At 41.8% G+C, this 24,489-nt stretch overlaps 1 protein-coding gene across 1 annotated transcript in view; it reads left to right on the top strand.

The window, feature by feature from the left end:
• Positions 1-348: 348 nt before the first annotated feature.
• The window catches only part of LOC118481011, a 71,055-nt gene continuing 46,914 nt past the window's right edge, over positions 349-24,489 (top strand). Inside the window, exon 1 of the mRNA XM_035976084.1 lies at positions 349-621. Within this exon, the coding sequence (XP_035831977.1) occupies positions 349-621 (273 nt within the window). The remainder of the gene's footprint in view (positions 622-24,489) is intronic.

The following is a 24,489-nucleotide window of genomic DNA, read 5'->3' on the forward strand; positions in this document are numbered from 1 at the left end:
TAATCCAAGGACCCGTGCTTCCACAGCAAAAAAGAGGAAGGGCTCTGAAGTTAGTGCCCCAGGCTCCGAAGGGTTCTCCTATGATGAGCTCAGCTTTTCTGACTCCTTAGAGCCAATGACATCCTTCCTCAACAAGGTAATATTCTGCTACATATCCTGCATATATATCCTGACTAATATATTCTAACCCATACCTGAATTTAATGTGCAGGGCCTTCAGCATTTGCTCCATCTGTATAATGACGTCTGCGGTATGTTGCACTCCACGAAGCCAGAATTAAACAGCTCGAAATCACTGTTGCCGACCAAGGTGCCATTGCTGAAGCAAAGTCCCGGCACTACGAGAGCATGACGAAGAAGGTCACCCAAGAGGCTGAGCTCAAACTTGCCACCGCCGAAATGGATCACGAACAGGCCATGGTTTCTTTCCGGGAAGGGATCAAAGCCTCTGCCATCGTCTCCTTGCTACAAGCTCGCATCAAGATGGCCTATGAGGCCAAGGAGACAAGCCTCATGTGCCCAGCTTGGCCGGTTGACTCTTGGGTGGCCAAGCTGAAGGAGCTTGGAGGAAAAGCTGTGCCACTCTCTGCAGAAGCTGGTGAGTCCTCCAAATCAGAAGAGGTGGCAGATCAGGCTGGAGACAAGAAGGATGCTGAAGCGGATGCTGGTGAGGATGTTGGGTAGGATGCTGGTGCTGAGAAGTCGGAGAAGGTTGGAGAGGATGCCGCTGCGTGAGGGCATCTGAGTGGGCGATGATGGATATTGATGCTTAGGCCGGAGCCCACTTTTTTAGATTTGATGGTTGGTGTTTTGAACAATTTACTTTTCTTGTCTGTTGAACAATTTTAATTTCCTGCACGTAGACAATATGATGGCCAAAGGTGGAGGGATCCTGAGTTTCAGGACGAAGCCCTTGGTCATCAGTTAGTATGGTTGATTTTGAACACTTTTAACAATTGAAGGTGGAGGTATCTTGGGTTCCAAGACAAAGCCTTCATTTGTTAAGTGAATATGGTAGAAAACTAATCATGCTTTTGGTGGATGGGTCTCGGTTTGAAACGAAGCCAAAAGCATAATCTTTTGCTATGTTAATAATATAACCCTTTTTTGGCTTTATTCCTTTCATTACATGAATTTTACTTATGAAAACTGTTTTGTTTGAGAATTCTTGGAAATATTATGGGAACATCATCTGAGAATATCCTGACAAGTATCCTAAGAGATATCCTGGTCAGGATATCATCATACAACTTAGAAAACTTAAGTCTTTTGAAAAAAGGAGAGATCATACCAAAGACCCTTGGAGAGTCAACTCCAATCTTCCACCTTAGGAATGTCCCCAGTGCACAGTTATAAACTTGGATCCAACCTTTGAATAGTATAATGTATGTCCCCTGTGTATGACACAGAAATGCAAATGTATTCATGCTCTGGCTTGAATAAATTCCAAACACCTTGAGGCAAAAACCTTGATATCCTGAAATGAATCCTTAGCATACTGGGGTAAACCCTTAATATCCTGAAGATAAACCCTAAGTTTCATGCGCTACAGGCGAGAGTGTATAAACTCCAAGTCTTAGAAAGGTGAAAACCTTTAAACCTTAGAGAGTATGAAAATACCCTTTCGTGAGAGAGGGTGATCAATCCTCATATACCTTCAGGATCCAGGATATAGCCAACAGTAACGAAATTGTCAGCCACTTTTACATGAACTGGTCCCGCTACCTTGAACTATACCTAGATAACTTGCGCTCCAGGCGAGGTGTTTAAACCCAATTCGAAAGAAAGGTGAATACCTTTAAACATTTGAAGGGATCGAGATCCCTTAAACGTGAGAGAGGGGGCCAATCCTCTAGTCTTCCGACTTGTCCCGAGTGAATATCCTGGAGCTATATCCTGGAGCATATGCTGCAAAACAACTATAAACTAAGGTGGGTGTTAGCCTGGCTAACACCCCTCCGATGCTTAAGTCAGTATTGGGTTCAAGATAATACATAAATATATTTAAAAGAGATAGAGTACATACCATTCGGATAGAAATTAAATTTTACTCTTACTTGAAATAGAACTTTAAGTGTATTGCATTCCAGGATCTCGGTAGCATATCCCCTTCCATATTCTTGAGTCTATATGCTCCTTTCCCTGCTTCTGATTCAACTTCATACGGTCCTTCCCATTTTGGAGCTAGCTTGCCATCGGTAGGATTAGTGGTATTTTGAAAAGCCTTTCTTAGCACCCAATCACCAACTCGAAATCTCCTAGTCCTTATACTCTTGTTATATGCTCTGGATATTCTTTGTTGATATGTTGCCATCCTTAGCCTTGCTGCATCCCTTTTTTCATCTATAGTATCCAAATCTTGACATAAGGCCTCAGGATTCCGTACAGGATCCTGTAGGATAGATCTTGCAGTAGGTATCGTCATTTCCGTTGGAATCATTGCTTCTGCTCCAAATACCAAGGAAAATGGGGTCTGGCCTGTCGCATTCTTTATCGTTGTCCTATCAGCCCACAAAACAAAGGGTAATTCTTCTGCCCATCTTCCTTTTTTGGCTCCAAGTCTCTTCTTTAAGTTATTGACAATGATCTTGTTTGAGGATTCTGCTTGTCCATTCGCTTGAGGATGCACCGGAGTAGACGTGATCATTTTGATTCCCCAACTCTTGCAAAAGTCAGTAGTCCTCTTGCTTATAAACTGGGACCCATTATCACAAATGATTTCAGCTGGTACCCCAAACCTGGTCAGGATATTCCTCTTTATGAAGGATACTACTTCTTGGTCTCTAAGTTGGACAAATGCTTCAGCTTCAACCCACTTAGAGAAATAATCCGTCATTGCTAGCATAAAGACTTTTCCTCCCGGAGCTTTTGGTAACTTCCCTACTATATCCATCCCCCATTTCATGAACGGCCAAGGGGATGCTATCAGATATAGTGGTTCAGCTGGTTGATGTAGTATGTTAGTATGCCTTTGACATGCATCACATCTTCGAGCATATTCTGCAGCATCTTTCCTCATTGTTGGCTAATAATATCCTGTCCTTAATACTTTGGAGAACAATGACATGCCCCCAGTGTGGTTACCACAATCCCCTTCATGTATATCCTGAAGTACTTCTTTGGCTTCAGGATCCGCCAAGCACCTCAAATACGGTCCTGCAAGAGATTTCCTATACAAAACATTGTTTATAATAGTTGTTTTGGTCAAAAATCACACTAGGATAATGCAACCAAACTTTATGTAAATGGGGTATGATGCTTGGTTTATAGAAAAAGTAAAGGATCACTTCAGTAAGAAATATGCAAAGACACAATGATTTATATGAGGAAAAAGCCCTTGATCAATGTATGATCTCCGGCATAAAAAACCTCGGGTGATGGCAACTACCGATCACCAACTTCAATATATCAAAATATGGTTACAACTTTGGATGATAACGAGCTGAGTACAAGGATCACTATCGTAATGTGTGTCTAAGCGTGTGAGAATTGTGTTGTGTGTTCTTCCGAATGGGGAAGAGTGTTATATATACAAGTGTAGGTGACCTATTTTAGGTAAAAAGACTAATAATCAGCTCATTACCCCTTTAGAAATAAAAGTAAATCTAGCCTAAATTATCGCCCTTGAATCATGCCAAGTTTCCATATCCTTCACAACGTCCATCTCCGATTAAGCACATGCTATAATTGTAAAGACGTGTCCTTTAGTTGTGATGCTTAAGAGCGGATCCTGCTAGATGTCCTGCAAAACAACATTAAATTCAACGAAAGCAACTGTTAGCATGAGGATCCTATGATGGTCCGTGATCCTGATCCTGGAACTCTGCTGAGAATCACTATCTGCCAAAGAAACAAGGATCACTGGTTAGGATCACACGTGAGGATCATGTATTGTAAAAATCCAGCCCTAACAATTGCCCCCAAAATATAAGGAGTGATTTTGTAAATAAATGAGTTATATTTTGTTCTGATCTTATCTTCAACGGACAACTCGGATAACTAGCCGTTATAACCGGACTAGCCGTTGCGATCATTACGTCACTGAAGTGACATCCCTGCAAATCATGATTATAAATAGGAGATAGGGTAAGGATCGATTTGCATTTAAATTCAGGATATACTCCCTTTATAATCTCCACCGAAGATTGATCAGGTATTCTCTTCCTTTCTTTCTTTTCCTGCTCTGTTTTTTCTGCTCTTGCTCTGTTTTTGTTCTGCCATGAGTATGTTGCTCCGAAATTCTCCCCATAAGGATCACGAGAAGAGCAGTCCCCTGAAAAGCCAAGGGATCATTAAGGACTCTCCTACGGAGAGATGCTGCTTTACCGATGCTCATGTAGATAGGATTCGTCATTGTTTTCCGGCGAATGCTGTTTTCAAGTCATTCACATCCACTGCTTTGAGTGACCTTGTTTCTGACGCCTGGGTGGCTTTTCCTACAACTCCGTTTACCATAGGATATTCGTATCCTTTTCCGGCCTTCACCCAATCCTTCTTTTCTTTGACCGGCATACCTTATATCCAAGCTATGCCGATGATCTGGAGGGTCCTGTACACCTTCGAGAGGATCATCGAGCAGGAGGGGATTGATTTAGGGATGGCGGAGCTGGCCGAGCTTTATGATCTTACCACGTTTGGTTCTTATCGATATTGCTGAAACGGAAGGCCGGGGAGGATCACCCTGTTTTAAAGGTTACCAAAAATGATACAAACTGGAAGCGTCGTTTCTTCTTTGTGAGGAGGGATACCCTCCCTAATGGGAAGGATCTGCCCAAGGAGTGGGCCACCCATGGTAGGATAGAGGATCCTGGAAGGATCACCATCAGACTTGTCTCTCATGATGAGGATCACTAATGTCTTTCTTTGTTTTTTGTTTATTGTGCAGCTATCTCCATTGCTCATCTCAAGTTAACCCCTGCTGCCAGAGAGAGGGTTCTAGCTTTCAAGAAGCTTGATCCTGAAATCAGAGGTTTTCAAGTTACCGTCCAAGATTCACAAGAAGTATCCTCCGCATCTGCCACTATGTCAAGTAAGTATCTTTATTAAAAAGTAAGTTATATGTAAGACTGTTTAGTTAGTAAGGGAACTTATCTTGTTTTGATTGTGTAGGCGCTGGGAAACCTGCTAAGTCTGCCAAGTCTGCCTCCAAGTTCGGGATTGATGAACTTGCCAATGTCAAGTCTTCAAGAAAGAAGACTTCTGTTGCCAGTCCCTCTGCTTCGGCCCCTAAAGCACCTGTTAGGGGTAAGGGGAAGAAGAGAAAGACTTGTGAGGATCTCCAAGGATTTCCGCTGATCCGCCAACAGTTTCTCGACTATGTCAATGAGGTAAGGATCATTGCCCCTGTTGGTTATCCTTCTCGAATATCCTGCTTGTGTATTCTGCCTGTATATCCTGCTTTTTTGAGGATCACCTGATCCTGAACTTACCTTTTTTCTCTTTTGCAGAAACTTGCTGAGATTGAGACCTACCTTGGCCATGTCGAGGCTCAGGAAAGCCAAATCGCCGACCTCCAACAAATGGGCGTGTTAAAGGATCTCAAGATAGCCGATCTTGAGAAGGAACTCCGGGCTACAAAGGATGAGGCTGCTCAAAGGCTGATTGACATGGATGGCGAGAAGCAGGAGATCATCCAGGATGCCAAGGTCTCTGCCGCAACTGCCATGTACAAGATACAACTACAAATGGCTGCGGAGGCTCAGGATCCTGCCTTTGACAAAAGCTCATGGGACGTGGAGGGTTGGAAGGCAAGGTTGGCAGAGCTGGAGGATGAGGACGAAGCTGAGGAGATCCCAATGCTGGAGGGCGGTGATGCTGACAAGGATCAGGGTGGAGAAGCTGGTGGTGATGGAGCAGCAAAGGTGTGAGCTGCTGGATTGGGCGATGATGGATATTTCGAGACTAGGCCGGAGCCCAATTTTTTAAGTTTGGTAGTGGTTTGTTTGTGGTTGTGATGTTTTGAAACAATGATGGTTTGTACTTTGAACAATAGTTTTTCGGGCTAAGGATCCTGGATCCTTCGAACAATAGGTAGGATTGCAAATGGTGGAGGGATCCTCTGTTTTGGGGGATGAAGCCTTTGTAATCCTGCCGCCTTTAATTTCCTGCACCTGCTAAGACCGCATAGACAATGGACACCCTTTGCCAACCCATGTGGACGGGCCACGTTTTGCTGGTAGAAATGTGGGTTGGCAATTTTGACAACTTTTTGAAAGGGTTTAAGATCCTTTTGTTAATAATATAACTTTAATCTTTCCGGCTTATCTCGTGTTGTTATCCTTTATTTATCTTCTTATTTTCCAGTTTTTAGAAACATATTTGTTAGAGTAACAAGAGTTGAGCAAACCATGTTTAATAAATTTAGGATATGATCCTAGATCAATTATCCTATCATTGAAAACTTTCAAGGATCATAGGCTTAGTTGTCAAAGTGTAAGGGTTGTTCAGTATAATCAGAATAGTTAAGGATCATACCTGAGGATCCAAGTTAGGATCCTAACCTTTAATCAAGATAACCTTAAGTAAAATTTTAACGGATAATAAGGATTAAGGATCCTTATTTGTTTAACTTCGAGAACCTGAAAAATGGAACATAACTTGGGACTAAGCCAATGTAAAGGATAAATTAGTAGCTGGGGACATGCCCAAAGGATAACTGGGGATGATCCCAAAGGATCACTGGGGACAAGCCCAAAGGATAACCGGGGACAAGCCCAAAGGATCGTATGTAAACTGGAGTATGGCCCTTACTGGCGACTATCCAAACTTAGTGACATGAAAATGTCAAAACCTTAGCTAACGTGAAAACGTTAGAAACCTTATGAACGGATGTATGGTACGTCTACCATTATACGTAGGATCCTGGGTATAGCCAGTACGATGAGGTTGTCAGCCCCGGAAGTGGGTACTGGTCCCAAAGACGTGAACTATATCAGGATCATCGTGCGCTGCTGGCGGAAACTGGGGATAGTCCCAAAGATAACTGGGGTTGAAGCCAAGGATCTGTGGTGCTTTTGAAGATCTTTAACGATGTGCTGAAGATACCTGAACTATCATAACTCAAATGGTTCGTGAGAAGAGGATGAAGGATACAGGATCCTTATCCTTTGGTAAAAAGTAAGGAAATGTAATAGTTTTAAGATAAGGACATTACCAGAGTAAGGATCACTGACATCACCGGGATCCTTCGAGGATACTTCAATGTAAGGATCACATGCTTGAAGGATCATGTTCACATAAAGTATCTCTTTAAGTGAACAGCATTCCAGGCTCTTGGTAACAAGTTTCCTTCCATGGTTAGCAATCTGTATGCCCCCTTTCCTGCTTCAGCTTCAATCAAGTAAGGGCCTTCCCACTTTGGTGCTAACTTCCCGTCAGCAGGATTAATAGTGTTTTGGAATGCTTTTCTCAACACCATATCTCCGAATTGAAACTTCCTTATCCTAACATTTTTGTTGTAAGCACCAGCCATTCTTTGTTGGTAGCTTGCCATCCTGATCCTAGCCAGATCTCTGATTTCCTCAATAGTATCCAAATCCTGAGCCAGGATTGTAGCATTCTCTTCAGGATCACGAGCACTTGTTCTAGCAGTTGGGATCACCATCTCTGTTGGGATCACTGCTTCTGCCCCAAATACTAAAGAAAAAGGTGTTTGACCGGTGGCATTCTTGGGAGTTGTCCTGTCAGCCCATAGCACATAAGGTAACTCCTCTGCCCATTTTCCCTTCTTGGATCCTAGCTTCTTCTTCAGATTGTTGATGATGATCTTGTTGGATGATTCTGCTTGGCCATTGGCTTGTGGATGAACTGGTGTTGAAGTTATCATCTTAATTCCCCAACTGTCACAAAAGTTAGTGGTTCTGCTTCCAATGAATTGGGAACCATTATCACATACAATTTCAGAGGGGATGCCAAATCTAGTTATAATGTTTCTTTTGATAAAGGATATAACTTCTTTTTCTCTGACTTGAGCAAAAGCTTTAGCTTCTATCCACTTAGAGAAGTAGTCAGTCATGGCAAGCATAAATACTTTTCCACCAGGTGCTTTAGGGAGCTTGCCAACTATATCCATCCCCCATCTCATGAATGGCCAAGAGGATGGTATGGGGTGTAGCAATTCAGCTGGTTGATGAAGGATATTGCTGTGTCTTTGACAAGGATCACATTTCCTAGCATATTCTACAGCATCCCTTTTCATGGTTGGCCAGTAGTATCCTGTTCTAAGGATCCTTGAGAACAATGCCCTGCCCCCAGTTTGGTTTCCACAATCTCCTTCATGGAAGTCTCTCAACACTTCTTCAATTTCGGGATCCTCAATACATCTTAAATATGGTCCTGCAAGAGATCGTTTATATAGCACATTATTTAAGATTGTAAATTGAGATACCTTAATCCTGAAAGCTCTAGGATTTTCTCCCATCGGAATCTCCCCGTATTGCAAGTGTCTCATGATTGGCGAGATCCATGATCCTGCATAAGATTGAGCTTCTTCACTAGGGATTACTGCAGTATCCTCTTCTATTTCCATGGCCACTTGATTTTCAATAGCAGGAGCCAGGATATGGGTGATAGGGATACTTATATCTTCTGGAATCTTTAAGGATGATCCTAAGTTGGCCAATGCATCAGCTTCCGTGTTATCCTCCCTTGGTACCTGTGTTAAGCTGAAAGAAACAAAAGAGAGTGCCAATTCTTTGACTATCTCTAAATATTTGGTTAGTTTTTCACCTTTAACAGCATAGGATCCATTAAAGTGATTGGTGATCAATAGTGAGTCTACATATACTTTAAGATATTTCACCCCCATATCCTTAGCAATTTGCAATCCAGCAATTAAGGCTTCATATTCAGCCTCATTGTTAGTTGCTTGGAACTCACAGGCTATGGAGTGGGGTATTATGTCCCCCTGTGGCGATTTTAGTAGTATCCCGAGCCCTGTGCCCTTGACATTTGAGGATCCATCAGTGTGTAGTATCCAAGGATCCTTGGTCTCATCCAGCTGCTGGACCTCCAATTCTGCTTCTTTTTGTAGATCACTACTGAAATCAGCCACAAAGTCAGCTAGTGCTTGGGATTTAATGGCTGTTCTTGGCTCATATCTTATATCATGGGCACTAAGCTTTACTGCCCACTTAGCCATTCTTCCGGACATCTCTGGTTTCCTGAGGACATTCTTGATTGGAAAATTAGTTCTAACAATAATAGTATGGGTTTCAAAATAATGCCTTAACTTAGTTGATGCCATGATTAATGCAAGAATAAGTTTTTCGAGGTGTGAGTACCTGGATTCGGCATCAAGTAAACTCTTACTTACATAGTAGATAGGATATTGTGTACCTTCATGATCCTTAACAAGGACAGCACTTACAGCGGTTGAGGATACCGCCAAATATAAGGATAACACATCTCCTTTTTCGGGCTTTGTTAATGCTGGTGCTGAGGACATATATTCTTTAAGGGCTTGTAAAGCATTCTCATGTTTCTCAGTCCATTCAAACTTCTTGTTCTTCCTTAGGATATCGTAAAATTCTTTACATTTTTCTGAGGATTTTGATATGAACCTGTTCAGAGCTGCTATCCTGCCTGTTAGCCTTTGCACATCCTTAGCATTGGCAGGGGACTTGATGTTCACTAGTGCTTTAATTTGCTCCGGACTTGCTTCAATGCCTCTCTGAGTTACCATATATCCTAGGAATTTTCCTGCCTTAACACAAAAGTGGCATTTTGAAGGATTAAGCTTCATGTTATATTTATCAAGGATATCAAATGCTTCTTCCAAATCCCTTAGGTGATCCTCAGCTTTCTTTGATTTGACTACCATATCATCTATGTATACTTCCATAGTGTGTCCAATTTGATCTTTGAACATCATATTCACCAGCCTTTGATATGTTGCACCTGCATTTCTTAATCCAAAAGGCATGGCAATATAACAATACAAACCTGTTGGGGTCATAAAGGCTGTATCCTCTTGGTCAGATGGTTCCATCTGAATTTGTTGGAATCCAGATGATGCATCCATAAAGGTCAACAGTTCATGCCCCGCTGTTGCATCCACCATGGAGTCAATGTGGGGTAGTGGGAAAGGATCCTTGGGACATGCCTTATTCAGATCAGTGAAATCGACACATACCCTCCACTTTCCGTTTTTCTTTTGGACAACGACCACATTGGCTAACCATTTTGGATATTTTACCTCTCTGATCATACCTGCTCGAAGTAGTCTCTCTACTTCTTCTTGGATAATGGCATTCCTTTCTGGTGCGAACTTCCTCCTCTTTTGATGGATTGGTTTGATAGACCTGTCAATGCCAAGTTTATGAGTTATGATATCCTTAGATATATCTGTCATATCTTCGTGCTTCCATGCAAAGGTAGACTTTCTTCTTTTGAGGAAGGATATCATGTCTTCTTTCATCTTGCCAAGGATCCCTGATCCGATATAGATTTTTGATTCAGGATCACTAGGGTCCAAGAGGATTTCATCCACATCTTGTTCCCTTGCCTCCAAGACATTCCTCGGAGGATACTGTAATTGCTATTGCTCCCTTGGCTTCGAGGTTGGCTTCATGGATGATGTATAACAATCTTTAGCCTCCTGCTGATCACTGTCGATCTTGATTATCCCCCATGGGCTAGGGAGTTTCACACATTGATGATAGGTGGATGGGACTGCTTTCATATCATGTATCCAGGGCATGCCAAGGATAACATTGCAACAAGATAAACAGTCAATAACACAAAATTTTTGATAATTATGTAATCCTTCCACGTAGATTGGGAGTTTGATGTCCCCCAGAGTTTTCTTCATTTCTCCACTAAACCCTACAAGCACGGAGGATCTTGGTGTGATGTCCGATTCTGGAATGCCCATTTTCTTCAGAACATCAAGCTGGATAATGTTCACTGAGCTTCCTCCATCGATAAGGATCCTGTGGACAAAATGGTTAGAGATAAAGAGAGTAATAACTAAACTATTGTTAGGGCTGGATTTTTATTATAGGTGATCCTTACACATGATCCTAACCAGTGATCCTTGTTTCTTTGGCAGACAGTGATCCTCCGCAGAACTTCAGGATCAGGATCATGGGACATTATGGTGATCCTCATACTAACGGCCACTTCCGCTCAATATAATATTGTTTTGCAGGAACATCTAGCAGGATATGCTCTAGACATCATGATCCAGGGACGCGTCTTCACAATTATGGCAAGAGCTAAATCAGAGATAGACGTTGCACAGGATATGGAAACATGGCTTGATTCATGGGCAGCAATTTAGGCTAGATTGTCTTTATTTCTAAAGGGGTAATGAGCTGATAATTAGTCCTTTTACCTAAAATAAGTCACCTACACCTGTATAAATACCCTTCTTCCTCATTCGGAAGAACACACGACGACACACGACATACGACACAACTCTCAAACACTTAGACACTCAGTGATCCTTGTACTCAGCTCATTACTATCCGAAGTTGTAACTACATTTTTATTATATTGAAATTGGTGATCGGTAGTTGCCATCACCCGAGGTTTTTTATGCCGGAGATCATTCATTGATCAAGGGCTTTTTCCTCGTATAAATCATCGTGTCTTTGTATCTTTATCACAGAAGTGATCCTTTACTTTCATAATTAACCAAGCATCATACCCCGTTTTCATAAAGTTTGGTTACATTATCCTTGTGTGATTTTTGACCAAAACAACTATCATGATGAGGATCCTGAATGTTAATGCGATCATCCTCATCAAACGTTATCATCTTCCCTTCTGAGACACTTGATGTTCTAATAGGTCTTTCTCCATTATCCATTTTTGACTCCTTTGCATGCCTTTCGGCCGCCGAGAAGGATGTACCACAGATGTCTGATCCTCCAGAGATAAAGTTGATCACTTGTGCATTTGCCGGAGGTGCTGGAGCCTTTTCAGGGATCCTTTCAGGATCCTGAGTCTTTTGCTTTTTTCTTCCCAACAATTCTTTTAGGTGCCCCTTGCTTAACAGATATCCAATCTCTTTTCTTAAAGCTATGCATTCTTCAGTTAGATGCCCGAAATCCTCATGGTATGCACACCATTTCGACTTGTCTTTAGTCCCGGATGGTTTATCATTCTTCCTGGGCCACCTAGCTTTTTCTCCTAGATTCTGCATTGCAAGGATTAGCTCATGATTATCAACGGAAAAACAATATTCTGAGATTGGAGGATAATCTTCATCATCCTCTTCTCGGTCAACAGCATGCACATTCTGGTTGTCGTTTCTATGGTAGGATCATCCCAGGTTCACGGATCCTCCTTCGTTCCAGGATCATCCCAGACACCAGGATCCTTACAGATGCCAGGATCCCTAAAAAGTTTGCAAACAGGAAGTCTAGATGTCCATCAAGGAGACTTCATTCCAATGCAGACCATTGCTTCCACTGGTCCCTCCGTTGTTCCAGAACCCCAGCAATATGGATTCCCTAACTTGAACCCAATGGGAGGTAACACTTTAAACAATTATCCTACCACTAACCATGGATTCCTGCAGGATACAGGTACCAATCATGCTATGGCCAGGGAATTACAGAAACTAAAGGACATGATCTCAAGTGTTCCAGGGGTAGTCAAGCCTATCCCAGAGATTGCAGATGGAAGCCACAAGGTATCTCGCTTTGCACCACCAATTTGTGATGCAGAGGTACCCAAAAGGTTCCATATCCCTACCATGAAGCTGTATGATGGCACAACGGATCCAGAGGAGCATATAGCACAATACAGGGAACGGATGGAAATCAATCCTATCCCAGAAAAGTTGAAGGAAGCATGCCTATGTAAAGGATTTGGATCCACTCTAACTGGATCAGCTCTTAAGTGGCTGCTAAGTCTTCCCCCTTTACTCTATTACTTCATTTGCCAATTTAGTTAATTTATTCAATAATCAATTCTCTTGTAGTAGAAAATTCGAAAAATTAACTAGTGATTTATACAGGATAACTCAGAATCATAATGAATCATTAAGGGATTATATAACTAAATTTAGTAAAGAATCCTTGGACATTCCCAACTTGGATATGGCTACGGCTGTTGAAGCCTTCAAAATGGGACTGCTTAAGGATTCATTATTCTATGATGATCTTGTTATGGCACCATGCAGGAATTTAGATGAAGTAAGAACTCGAGCACTCAGGTTTATCCGGCTAGAGGATGACAAGAGGATCCAGGAAAGACAAGTAGGATCCTCAAAACAAGATAAGCAAGGATCCTCCTTCAAAAGCAACAAGTTCAAATCCTACCATAGAAATGAGAACAAGAATGTGCATGCTGTAGACCAGGAAGAGGATGATGAAGATTATCCTCCAATCTCAGAATATTGTTTCTCCGTTGATAATCATGAACTGATCCTTGCAATGCAGAATCTAGGTGAAAAAGCCAGATGGCCCAGGAAGAATGATAAACCATCCGGGACTAAAGATAAGTCCAAATGGTGTGCATACCATGAGGATTTCGGGCACCTGACTGAAGATTGCATAGCCTTAAGAAAAGAAATTGGATACCTGCTAAGCAAGGGGCATCTAAAAGAATTGTTGGGGAGAAAAAAGCAAAGGACCCAGGATCCTGAAAGGATCCCTGAAAAGGCTCCAGCACCTCCGGCAAACGCACAAGTGATTAACTTTATATCCGGAGGATCAGACATTTGTGGTACATCCTTTTCAGCGGCCAAAAGACATGCAAAAGAATCAAAAATGGATAATGGAGAAAGGCCTATTAGAACCTCAAGTGTCTCAGAAGGGAAGATGATAACATTTGATGAGGATGATCGCATTAACATTCAGGATCCTCACCATGATAGTTTAGTTATCACTCTCTTTATCTCTAACCATTTTGTCCGCAGGATCCTTATTGACGGAGGGAGCTCAGTGAACATTATCCAGCTTGATGTCCTGAAGAAGATGGGAATCCCAGAATCAGACATCACACCAAGATCCTCCGTGCTTGTAGGATTCAGTGGGGAGACGAAGAAAACTCTGGGGGACATCAAACTCCCAATCTACGTGGAAGGATTACATAATTACCAAAAATTTTGTGTTATTGACTGTTTATCTTGCTGCAACGTTATCCTTGGCAGGCCTTGGATACATGACATGAAAGCAGTTCCATCTACCTACCATCAATGTGTGAAGATCCCTAGCCCATGGGGGATAATCAAGATCGACAGTGATCAGCAAGAGGCTAAGGATTGCTATACCTCATCCATGAAGCCAACCTCGAAGCCAAGGGAGCAATAGCAGTTACAGTATCCTCCGAGGAATGTCTTGGAGGCAAGAGAACAAGATGTGGACGAAATCCTCTTGGATCCTAGTGATCCTGAATCAAAAATCTATATCGGATTAGGGATCCTTGGCAAGATGAAAGAAGACTTAATATCCTTCCTCAAAAGAAGAAAATCTACCTTTGCTTGGAAACATGAAGATATGACAGGTATATCTAAGGATATTATTACTCACAAACTTGGCATTGACAGGTCTATCAAACCAATCCATCAAAAAAGGAGGAAGTTTGCACCAGAAAGGAATGCCATTATCCAAGAAGAAGTGGAGAGACTACTTCAAGCAGGTATGATCAGAGAGGTAAAGTATCCAAAATGGTTAGCCAATGTGGTTGTTGTCCAAAAGAAAAACGGAAAGTGGAGGGTATGTGTCGATTTCACTGATTTAAATAAGGCATGTCCCAAGGATCCTTTCCCATTGCCCCACATTGACTCCATGGTGGATGCAACAGCGGGGCATGAACTGTTAACCTTTATGGATGCATCATCTCGGTTCCAACAAATCCAGATGGAACCATCTGACCAAGAGGATACAGCCTTTATGACCCCAACCGGTTTATATTGTTATATTGCCATGCCTTTTGGACTAAGAAATGCAGGTGCAACATATCAAAGGCTGGTAAATATGATGTTCAAAGATCAAATTGGAAAAACTATGGAGGTGTACATAGATGATATGGTGGTCAAGTCAAAGAAAGCTGAGGATCACCTAAGGGACTTAGAAGAAGCATTCGATATCCTTGATGATTACAACATGAAACTTAATCCTTCAAAATGCCATTTTGGTGTTAAGGCAGGAAAGTTCTTAGGATACATGGTAACCCAGAGGGGCATTGAAGCAAGCCCGGAACAAATCAAAGCATTAATAAATATCAAATCTCCTGCCAATGCCAAGGATGTTCAAAGACTGACAGGCAGGATAGCAGCTTTGAACAGGTTCATATCGAAATCCTCAGAGAAATGCAGAGAATTTTACGATATCCTAAGGAAGAATAAGAAGTTCGAATGGACTGAGAAGCATGAGAATGCTTTACAAGCCCTAAAAGAGTACATGTCCTCAGCACCAGCATTAGCAAAACCGGAAAAAGGAGATGTGTTATCCTTATATCTGGCGGTATCCTCAACCGCTGTAAGTGTTGTCCTTGTTAAGGATCACGAAGGTACACAATGTCCTATCTACTATGTAAGTAAAAGTCTACTTGATGCCGAATCCAGGTACTCACACCTCGAAAAACTTATCCTTGCATTAATCATGGCATCGACTAAGTTAAGACGTTATTTTGAAACCCATACTATTGTTGTTAGAACTAATTTTCCAATTAAGAATGTCCTCAGGAAACCAGATATGTCAGGGAGAATGGCTAAGTGGGTAGTAAAGCTTAGTGCCCATGATATAAGATACGAACCAAGAACAGCTATTAAATCTCAAGCACTAGCTGACTTTGTGGCTGATTTCAGTAGTGATCTACAAAAAGAAGCAGAATTGGAGGTTCAGCAGCTGGATGAGACCAAGGATCCTTGGATACTACACACTGACGGATCCTCAAATATCAAAGGCACAGGGCTAGGGATCCTACTAAAATCGCCACAGGGGGACATAATACCCCACTCCATAGCCTGTGAGTTCCAAGCAACTAACAATGAGGCTGAATATGAAGCCTTAATTGCTGGCTTACAAATTGCTAAGGATATGGGGGTAAAGTATCTTAAAGTATATGTAGACTCATTATTGATCACTAATCACTTTAACGGATCCTATGCTGTTAAAGGTGAAAAACTAACCAAATACCTAGAGATAGTCAAAGAATTGGCACTCTCTTTTGTTTCTTTCAGCTTGACACAGGTACCAAGGGAGGAAAACACAGGGGCTGATGCATTGGCCAACCTAGGATCATCCTTGAAGATTCCAGAAGATATAAGTATCCCTATCATCCATATCCTGGCTCCTGCTATTGAAAATCAGGTGGCCATGGAAATAGAAGAGGATACTGCAATGATCCCTAGTGAAGAAGCCCAATCTCATTCAGGATCATGGATCTCACCAATCATGAGATACTTGCAACATGGGGAGATCCCGACGGGAGAAAATCCTAGAGCTTTCAGGATTAAGGTATCTCAATTTACAACTTTGAATAATGTATTATATAAGCGATCTCTTGCAGGACCATATTTGAGATGTATCGAGGATCCTGAAATCGAGGAAGTGTTGAAGGATTTCCATGAAGGAGATTGCGGAAACCACACTGGGGGCAGGGCATTATTCTCGAGGATCCTTAGAACAGGATACTACTGGCCAACCATGAAAAAGGATGCTATAGAGTACGCTAAGAAATGTGATCCTTGCCAAAGGCATAGCAATATCCTTCACCAACCAGCTGAATTACTACACCCCATACCATCCTCTTGGCCATTCATGAGATGGGGAATGGATATAGTTGGCAAGCTCCCTAAAGCACCTGGTGGAAAAGTATTTATGCTTGCCATGACTGACTATTTTTCCAAGTGGATAGAAGCTGAAGCCTTCGCTCAAGTCAGAGAAAAGGAAGTCATATCCTTCATTAAAAGAAACATTATAACTAGATTTGGCATTCCCTCTGAAATTGTATGTGATAATGGCTCCCAATTCATTGGAAGCAGAACCACTAACTTTTGTGACAGTTGGGGAATCAAGATGATAACATCAACACCAGTTCATCCACAAGCCAATGGTCAAGCAGAATCATCCAACAAGATCATCATCAACAATCTGAAGAAGAAGCTAGGATCCAAGAAAGGAAAATGGGCAGAGGAGTTACCTTATGTGCTATGGGCTGATAGGACAACTCCCAAGAATGCCACTGGTCAAACACCTTTCTCTTTAGTATTTGGGGCAGAAGCAGTGATCCCAACAGAGATGGTGATCCCAACTGCTAGAACAATTGCTCGTAATCCTGAAGAAAATGCTGCAATCCTAGCTCAGGATTTGGATACTATTGAGGAAATCAGGGATCTAGCTAGAATAAGGATGGCAAGCTACCAACAAAGAATGGCTGGTACCTACAACAAAAATGTCAGGATAAGGAAGTTCCAAGTCGGAGATATGGTGTTAAGAAAAGCATTTCAAAATACTATCAATCCTGCTGACGGGAAGCTAGCACCAAAATGGGAAGGTCCCTACTTGATTGAAGCTGAAGCAGGAAAGGGGGCATACAGGTTGCTAACCATGGAAGGAAACTTGTTACCAAGAGCCTGGAATGCTGTTCACTTAAAGAAATATTTCATGTGAACATGATCCTTCATGCATGTGATCCTTACATCGAAGTATCCTTGAAGGATCCCGGAGATATCAGTGATCCTTACCTCATTCACGTAGTCAAGGAATTGCTGACGGAGGAGGGGAAATCCTTGGAGATCTTCAAAGATTTTTCTCTTTTTTCCCTTGCCCCGGATAGACGCTTTGGGAGCTGATGCTGAAGGACTGGCAGCAGGAGCCTTCTTCTTTGAAGACGTAACATTGGCAAGATCACTTATCCCAAATTTGGAGGCAGATTTAACAGACCTGGCAGATTTTCCAGCACCTACACAATTCAAAAACAAGATAAGTTCCCTTGTTAAATTAAATACTTTTACATAAAACTTACTTTTTATGAGGATACTTACTTGACATTGTGGCAGATGCAGAGGATATCTCTTGAGAATCTTGGATAGTGATTTGGAAGCTTCTAACTTCAGGATCAAGCTTTTTAAAAGCTAACACTCTCTCTTTTGCAGCAGGGGTTAATTTCAGACGAGCAATGGAAATAGCTGCATAAAAGACAAAGGAAAAAAAGACATCAGTGATCCTCATCATATGAGACAGGACTGATAGTGATCCTTCGAGGATCCTCTACCCTACCATGAGTGGACCATTCCTTGGGCAAATCCTTCCCATCCGGAATGGAATCCCTCTTAACAAAGAAAAACCGACGTTTCCAGTTGGTATCATTCTTAGTAACTTTGAAGATTGGGTGATCCTCCCCAGCTTTCCGTTTCAACAAATATCGGTGAGAACCGAAGGTGGTGAGATCGTAAAACTCAGCTAACTCCGCCATCCCCAGATCAATCCCTTCCTGCTCGATGATCCTCTCGAAGGTATAAAGAACCCTCCAGATCATCGGCATAGCTTGGATGTAAGAGATGCCGGTCAAGGAAAAGAAAGACTGGGTAAAGTCTGGAAAAGGATACGAATACCCTATAGCAAACGGGGTAGCAGGAAAAGCCACCCAGACATCCGAGACAAAGTCGCTCAAAGCAGTAGGATCAAAGGATTTAAAAACGGCATTCGCCGGAAAGCAATGACGAATTTTGTCCACGTGAGCATCACTAAAGCAACACCTCTCCGTAGGAGAATCCTTGATAATCCCCTGGCTTTTTAAAGGACTATCCTTCTTGGAATCCTTGTGCGGAGAATTCCGGAGCAACATGTTTGGAACAGAAACAGAGTAGAAGCAAGAAACAGAGCAAAGAGAAGGAAGAAGGGAAAGAGAGAAGAAGAGGATACCTGGTCAAATCTTCGGTAGCGATTATAAAGGGAAGATATCTCGAATTTAAATGCAGAGTGATCCTAACCCTATCTCCTATTTATAATGATGATTTGCAGGGATTGTCACATCTCTGACGTAATGATCACAACGGCTAGTCCGAGCATAACGGCTAGTTTCTTGGAGTCGCCCGTTAGAGATAAGATCGAAACAAAATATAACTCGTCTTTTTACAATTAACTCCTTATATTTTGGGGGCAATTGTTAGGGCTGGATTTTTATTATAGGTGATCCTTACACATGATCCTAACCAGTGATCCTTGTTTCTTTGGCAGACAGTGATCCTCCGCAGAACTTCAGGATCAGGATCATGGGACATTATGGTGATCCTCATACTAACGGCCACTTCCGCTCAATATAATATTGTTTTGCAGGAACATCTAGCAGGATATGCTCTAGACATCATGATCCAGGGACGCGTCTTCACAATTATGGCAAGAGCTAAATCAGAGATAGACGTTGCACAGGATATGGAAACATGGCTTGATTCATGGGCAGCAATTTAGGCTAGATTGTCTTTATTTCTAAAGGGGTAATGAGCTGATAATTAGTCCTTTTACCTAAAATAAGTCACCTACACCTGTATAAATACCCTTCTTCCTCATTCGGAAGAACACACGACGACACACGACATACGACACAACTCTCAAACACTTAGACACTCAGTGATCCTTGTACTCAGCTCATTACTATCCGAAGTTGTAACTACATTTTTATTATATTGAAATTGGTGATCGGTAGTTGCCATCACCCGAGGTTTTTTATGCCGGAGATCATTCATTGATCAAGGGCTTTTTCCTCGTATAAATCATCGTGTCTTTGTATCTTTATCACAGAAGTGATCCTTTACTTTCATAATTAACCAAGCATCATACCCCGTTTTCATAAAGTTTGGTTACATTATCCTTGTGTGATTTTTGACCAAAACAACTATCATGATGAGGATCCTGAATGTTAATGCGATCATCCTCATCAAACGTTATCATCTTCCCTTCTGAGACACTTGATGTTCTAATAGGTCTTTCTCCATTATCCATTTTTGACTCCTTTGCATGCCTTTCGGCCGCCGAGAAGGATGTACCACAGATGTCTGATCCTCCAGAGATAAAGTTGATCACTTGTGCATTTGCCGGAGGTGCTGGAGCCTTTTCAGGGATCCTTTCAGGATCCTGAGTCTTTTGCTTTTTTCTTCCCAACAATTCTTTTAGGTGCCCCTTGCTTAACAGATATCCAATCTCTTTTCTTAAAGCTATGCATTCTTCAGTTAGATGCCCGAAATCCTCATGGTATGCACACCATTTCGACTTGTCTTTAGTCCCGGATGGTTTATCATTCTTCCTGGGCCACCTAGCTTTTTCTCCTAGATTCTGCATTGCAAGGATTAGCTCATGATTATCAACGGAAAAACAATATTCTGAGATTGGAGGATAATCTTCATCATCCTCTTCTCGGTCAACAGCATGCACATTCTGGTTGTCGTTTCTATGGTAGGATTTGAACTTATTGCTCTTGAAGGAGGATCCTTGCTTCTCCTGTTTTGAGGATCCTACTTGTCTCTCCTGGATCCTCTTGTCATCCTCTAGCCGGATGAACCTGAGTGCCCGAGTTCTTACTTCATCTAGATTCCTGCATGGTGTCATAACAAGATCATCATAGAACAATGAATCCTTAAGCAGTCCCATTTTGAAGGCTTCAACAGCCGTAGCCATATCCAAGTTGGGAATGTCCAAGGATTCTTTACTAAATTTAGTTATATAATCCCTTAATGATTCATTATGATTTTGAGTTATCCTGTACAAATCACTAGCTAATCTTTCAAATTTTCTACTACAAGAAAATTGGTTATTGAATAAATTAACTAAATTAGCAAATGAAGTAATAGAGTAAGGGGGAAGACTTAGCAGCCATTTAAGAGCTGATCCAGTAAGAGTGGATCCAAATCCTTTACATAGGCATGCTTCCTTTAGCTTTTCCGGGATTGGATTGATCTCCATCCTTTCCCTGTATTGTGCTATGTGCTCCTCAGGATCCGTTGTACCATCATACAGCTTCATAGTAGGGATATGGAACCTTTTGGGTACCTCTGCATCACAAATTGGTGGTGCAAAGCGAGATACCTTATGGCTTCCATCTGCAATCTCTGGGATAGGCTTGACTACCCCTGGAACACTTGAGATCATATCTTTTAGCTTCTGCAACTCCCTGGCCATAGCATGATTGATACCTGTATCCTGCATGAATCCATGGTTAGTGGTAAGGTAATTGTTTAAAGTGTTACCTCCCATTGGGTTCAAGTTAGTGAATCCATATTGCTGGGGTTCTGGAATATCGGAGGGACCAGTGGAAGCAATGGTCTGCATTGGAATGAAGTCCCCTTGATGGACATCTAGACTTCCTGTTTGCAAACTTTTTAGGGATCCTAGCATCTGGGAGGATCCTGGTATCTGGAGGGATCCTGGTATCTGGGATGATCCTAGAACGAAGGAGGATTCTTGAACCTGGGATGATCCTGGAACGAAGTAGGATCCTTGAAGCTGCTGCGCTCCCGGATAGGCTCCTGATTTCATGAAGGAACCTATATGCTGGGGATAGGATCCTGCCGGCTGAAAGTGTGAGCCTGATGTCTGAGTCATTGCTGTTGATCCGAGGTGCAATCCTCTTGATTCTCCCATAATTTGCACGTCTGGAATTTCCGATGGCTGAGAAGTGATCATTGGAGTATCAAAGCTCAAGGATTTGGGCATCAGTGGGGAATGATCCTCTGCCGTTCTCCTTTGTCTTTTGAGATCTCCAATTTCCCTGAGGATCCTTTCATTAGTTTCATCCTGCCGCTGCATGCGATCCTTCATCTGCAAAATCAAAGTAAATACATCACTAGTACTGGGAATATAAGAATTCATAGCAGAAGAAGATGGAGGTTTAGAGTTAGTAGGAGTTTGTCTCTTCTCAGCATTCTTCTGGGATCCTGCCGGTGGAGGAGGCAGAGTGTTCTGAGACGAGGTGACTGCAGACATCGCCGTGGACATGTTTTTCAATGATGAAGCCATGTAATTCTTCGAAATGATTTCGAACAAAAAGTTTTCTTATGAATGAAGCACCAATTGCCCCACGGTGGGCGCCAAACTGTTTTGGTCAAAAATCACACTAGGATAATGCAACCAAACTTTATGTAAATGGGGTATGATGCTTGGTTTATAGAAAAAGTAAAGGATCACTTCAGTAAGAAATATGCAAAGACACAATGATTTATACGAGGAAAAATCCCTTGATCAATGTATGATCTCCGGCATAAAAAACCTCGGGTGATGGCAACTACCGATCACCAACTTCAATATATCAAAATATGGTTACAACTTTGGATGATAACGAGCTGAGTACAAGGATCACTATCGTAATGTGTGTCTAAGCGTGTGAGAATTGTGTTGTGTGTTCTTCCGAATGGGGAAGAGTGTTATATATACAAGTGTAGGTGACCTATTTTAGGTAAAAAGACTAATAATCAGCTCATTACCCCTTTAGAAATAAAAGTAAATCTAGCATAAATTATCGCCCTTGAATCATGCCAAGTTTCCATATCCTTCACAACGTCCATCTCCGATTAAGCACATGCTATAATTGTAAAGACGTGTCCTTTAGTTGTGATGCTTAAGAGCGGATCCTGCTAGATGTCCTGCAAAACAACATTAAATTCAACGAAAGCAACTGTTAGCATGAGGATCCTATGATGGTCCGTGATCCTGATCCTGGAACTCTGCTGAGGATCACTATCTGCCAAAGAAACAAGGATCACTGGTTAGGATCACACGTGAGGATCATGTATTGTAAAAATCCAGCCCTAACAATAGTGAATCGTGATACCCTCATCCTAAATGCCTTAGGATTTTCATCTCAGGGGATATGTCCTTCTTTGAGATATCTCATGATTGGAGTCATCCAGGATTTAGGATCCTTTTCAGGATACTCCGCTCCAGGATCCTGAATACCTGCTACTTCTTTATCCTGAGGATTCGTTGCAGGATACAAGATATGTAATATTGGTATTTGGGTCCCATCTGGTATCCTGACCAATGATCCCAGGTTTGCTAAGGCATCTGCTTCAGCATTATCCTCCCTTGGTACCTGTTCAAGTGTAAAAACATCGAAATATCCTGCTAATTTTTTGAGAATACCGAGGTATTCGATTAATTTTTCACCCTTGACTGCATAGGATCCGTTAAAATGATTAGTAATTAATAAGGAATCAACATATACTTGCAAATTCTTGATACTCATATTCTTAGCCAATTCTAATCCTGCAATCAAAGCCTCATATTCTGCTTCGTTATTGGTAGCAGGGAATTCACACATAATAGCCTGGGGTAATATGTCCCCCTGTGGCGATTTTAGTAGTATTCCCAAACCTACTCCTCTTACATTAGATGCACCATCAGTATATAGTGTCCAGGATCCTGAGGATTCTCCTAACTGCTGGACTTCTAGGTCTACCTCATCCTGAATGCCACTACTGAAATCAGCCACAAAGTCAGCTAAAGCCTGGGACTTTATGGCATTTCTAGGTTCATATACTAAGTCATAAGCACTCAACTTTACCGACCACTTAGCCATTCTATCGGACATCTCTGGTTTCCTAAGCACATTTTTAACAGGATAATTAGTTTTAACATGAATCCTATGTGTCTCAAAGTAATGTCTAAGCTTTGTTGATGCCATAACTAGAGCCAATATTAACTTTTTTAGGTGAGAATATCTAGTTTCAGCATTTAATAAACTTTTGCTAACATAATAAACAGGATACTGCTGACCTTCGTGATCCTTTACAAGGACTGCACTTACTGCATTCCCTATACTGCAAGATACAGGGATAATGGTTCACCATCCTCAGGCTTCATCAATAGGGGTGCGGTTGAAAGATACTGCTTCAAATCCTGCAGGGCTGCTTCATGCTTCTCACCCCATTCAAATTTCTTATTCTTTTTCAGGATATCATAAAACTCTTTGCATTTTTCTGAGGATCTTGAAATAAATCGGTTTAGTGCTGCCACTCTCCCTGTTAATCGCTGAACATCTTTCATATTTGAAGGTGATTTAATATCCAAGATGGCTTTAATCTGCTCCGGGCTCGCCTCTATTCCCCTTTTGGTCACCATATATCCTAGGAATTTTCCTGCCCCTACTCCGAAATGGAACTTAGCAGGATTTAGCTTCATGTTAAACTGGTCTAAGATATCAAATGCTCCTTTAATATCCTGGAGGTGATCCTGGGCTCTCTTTGATTTTACCACCATATCATCAATGTATACCTCCATGGTGTCCCCCAGCTTGTCTTTAAACATCATATTTACCAATCTCTGGTATGTTGCACCTGCATTTTTCAAACCAAAAGGCATAGCCGTATAACAATAAATACCTGTTGGTGTCATGAAGGCAGTATCCTCCTGGTCAGAAGGTTCCATTTGAATCTGCTGAAATCCTGAGGATGCATCCATGAAGCTCAACATTTCATGCCCGGCAGTAGCATCCACCATTGAGTCGATATATATGTGGAAGAGGGAACGGGTCTTTTGGACAAGCTTTGTTTAGGTCCGTGTAGTCTACACAAACTCTCCATTTCCCATTCTTCTTTTG

This window comes from Helianthus annuus, chromosome 8 (genome assembly GCF_002127325.2).
Source record: "Helianthus annuus cultivar XRQ/B chromosome 8, HanXRQr2.0-SUNRISE, whole genome shotgun sequence".
Lineage (NCBI taxonomy): Eukaryota > Viridiplantae > Streptophyta > Magnoliopsida > Asterales > Asteraceae > Helianthus > Helianthus annuus.